The 2,225-nt window shown below is 29.9% G+C and overlaps 1 protein-coding gene across 1 annotated transcript; it reads left to right on the forward strand.

Moving 5' to 3' along the window:
- Positions 1-348: 348 nt before the first annotated feature.
- On the forward strand, positions 349-1,868 carry LOC108771248 (estrogen sulfotransferase; the record flags this gene model as incomplete). The annotated part of the gene is made up of 5 exons (XM_018551412.1): positions 349-412; positions 757-960; positions 1,162-1,258; positions 1,525-1,681; positions 1,748-1,868. Coding segments are annotated over exons 1-5 (580 nt in total), but the record flags the coding sequence as incomplete, so codon positions are not given.
- Between the last annotated feature and the right edge of the window lie 357 nt (positions 1,869-2,225).

A 2,225-nucleotide genomic window follows, 5' to 3' on the forward strand; every position in this document is an offset into this window, starting at 1 on the left:
AAAATGTTTTTCTGTAATCATGGATAAAGAGACTATACAAACATGTATATGTGCACACTGAGAAAAAAAAATCTTACTTTCAAAAAAATATTCTTTTGAATTTGGATTTTTTTTTTCTCAGTGTGCTACACTAGTATTTGCGATCCTGAGATATATACTTCACGATCATAAATGCACGCTATATAAACAAAACTGACCATTTTATTTACATGGCAAATATGAAAGTACGAAAGTCATCGTAAACAGGAAAAAGGAATAGAACCGGTAAAAAGTATCCCAGCCGACAGTGGGTCATCATGGGTGGTACACTCATTTCTCTGCAAGTCGCATGTGCAACAACATCCGAGTGTGTGAAGTCCATATTTGAATTCGCGTTAAATTTGCGCATATTGGTATCTGAAGGATATAAATAGTAAGGAATAACAAATAAATTAAGATATAAATAAAAAGCTCCACAGATAAACTAACAATAAAATATAGAATAATAAGGAAAAGCCAATGTGAACCACCACTAGTTATTCGTGAGTAATTAATGTGTATTAAATATAGATACAAACGCGTTTAAACCCTGATTTATTTAATACATTAATTACACACGAATAACTAATAGTGGATCACATTAACTTTTCCTTATTATTGCATATTTTATTGTGAATAAGGAATAAAAGTGACAGTCAGATATAGAATCGTCTCAATTGTCACAGCAAATCTTTTTAAATCACTCATTTTTGTACTGAATTGGTTCTTTTTTTGCAGTGGCTAAAAAGTCGATCGTGTTCTCGACTATGGATGACGAGACGGCGGAAAAATTAGACGAGGTATTTGGATTGAAGCCGAGTCTCGTAAAGGTGCAACCCAGTTGCTGCTTGCTGCCGCCAAAAATTATCTTTTACGCGCAGAAAATACGTGACATGCCGGTATACGAGGACGACGTCTGGATGATCTCGTTTCCTCGAACTGGTAAAAATTTTAATAACACAATTTAATAAATAATTCTAAATAAATTTCATGGTTGTGTAATAATAAAAAAAATAAGCTGGCTTTTATATCTGAAATGAAAAAGATTTTACGTATAATTAGAGTGACTTCTGACCAAACAAATTTCTTCGTTAACGCGGATATATAGATTAAGTATTAAATTACTTCTTGATTGACTTTCAGGAAGTCACTGGGCACAAGAAATGTCATGGTGCATCGGGCACGACTTTGATTACGAAGAAGCCCGCACAATCATATTAAAGCGAAGTCCTACGCTCGAGTAAGTATTAGATTCGAGTTGAAACAATATTTTGTAAAATTGCAAGAAAAATTGCATTACCCAGATAATAAGCAGACGTTATCCAATAGGCGCAAAATATTTCTAGAACGATATATATAAATATTATTAAAAAATTAAAATAAGTTATTATACAATAATATTTTAAGAATATTGTACAATATTTTTTTAATATTATATATGACAGTATAATAATAGATTACTACTTTAGTATCTTTTATCACTCTCTAAATGTCTTCCTTCGGCAGAGGTTCGGTTATCATGGTTAACGGGAAGTATGACGAATGGTTTAAAGATTTGGGTGATTCCGTCGAAAATATATCAAAGATGCCAAGACCACGATACATTAAAACTCATTTACCTTGGGACTTATTACCGCGGCAATTTCACGAGAAAAAACCAAAGGTGATAATGCAACGCGTATGTGAAGAGCTATATTATTTTCTTTTACATCGATTTATCTTTTTGCAGGTAATTTATATCACGAGAAATCCAAAAGACGTCTGCGTCAGTTATTATTATTATTGCAAAGTATTCCACGGTATGAATGGAAGCTTCGACGATTTTGCAGAATTAATGCTGCGTGATAGTGGTATGTTTAATTTATTGAGTCAGGATATGTTAATCGTCACAATTTAATAAGCTCTCCAAAAATACTTTTTAAAAATTTATGTGTACGTTTTCGACAAACTTTTGTTGCATAAACTTTTGAATGTATTTTATTGTATGTCTTTCAAATTTGTTTTTAAATCCAGACAACATACAAAATTTATATATAAAATATATATTACAAAATATTTGTAAATATCTTAATAAGATATTATAATTTAAGTAAAAAATATTTATTGGAAATATTTATTTATATTTATCATAAATATTACATAAAATATTTAGTCTATATTTTAATAATATTTCAAATAAAACTTTATATAAAATATATATAAAATAT

Source organism: Cyphomyrmex costatus, unplaced genomic scaffold (assembly GCF_001594065.2).
Source record: "Cyphomyrmex costatus isolate MS0001 unplaced genomic scaffold, Ccosl1.0 C2383467, whole genome shotgun sequence".
NCBI lineage: Eukaryota > Metazoa > Arthropoda > Insecta > Hymenoptera > Formicidae > Cyphomyrmex > Cyphomyrmex costatus.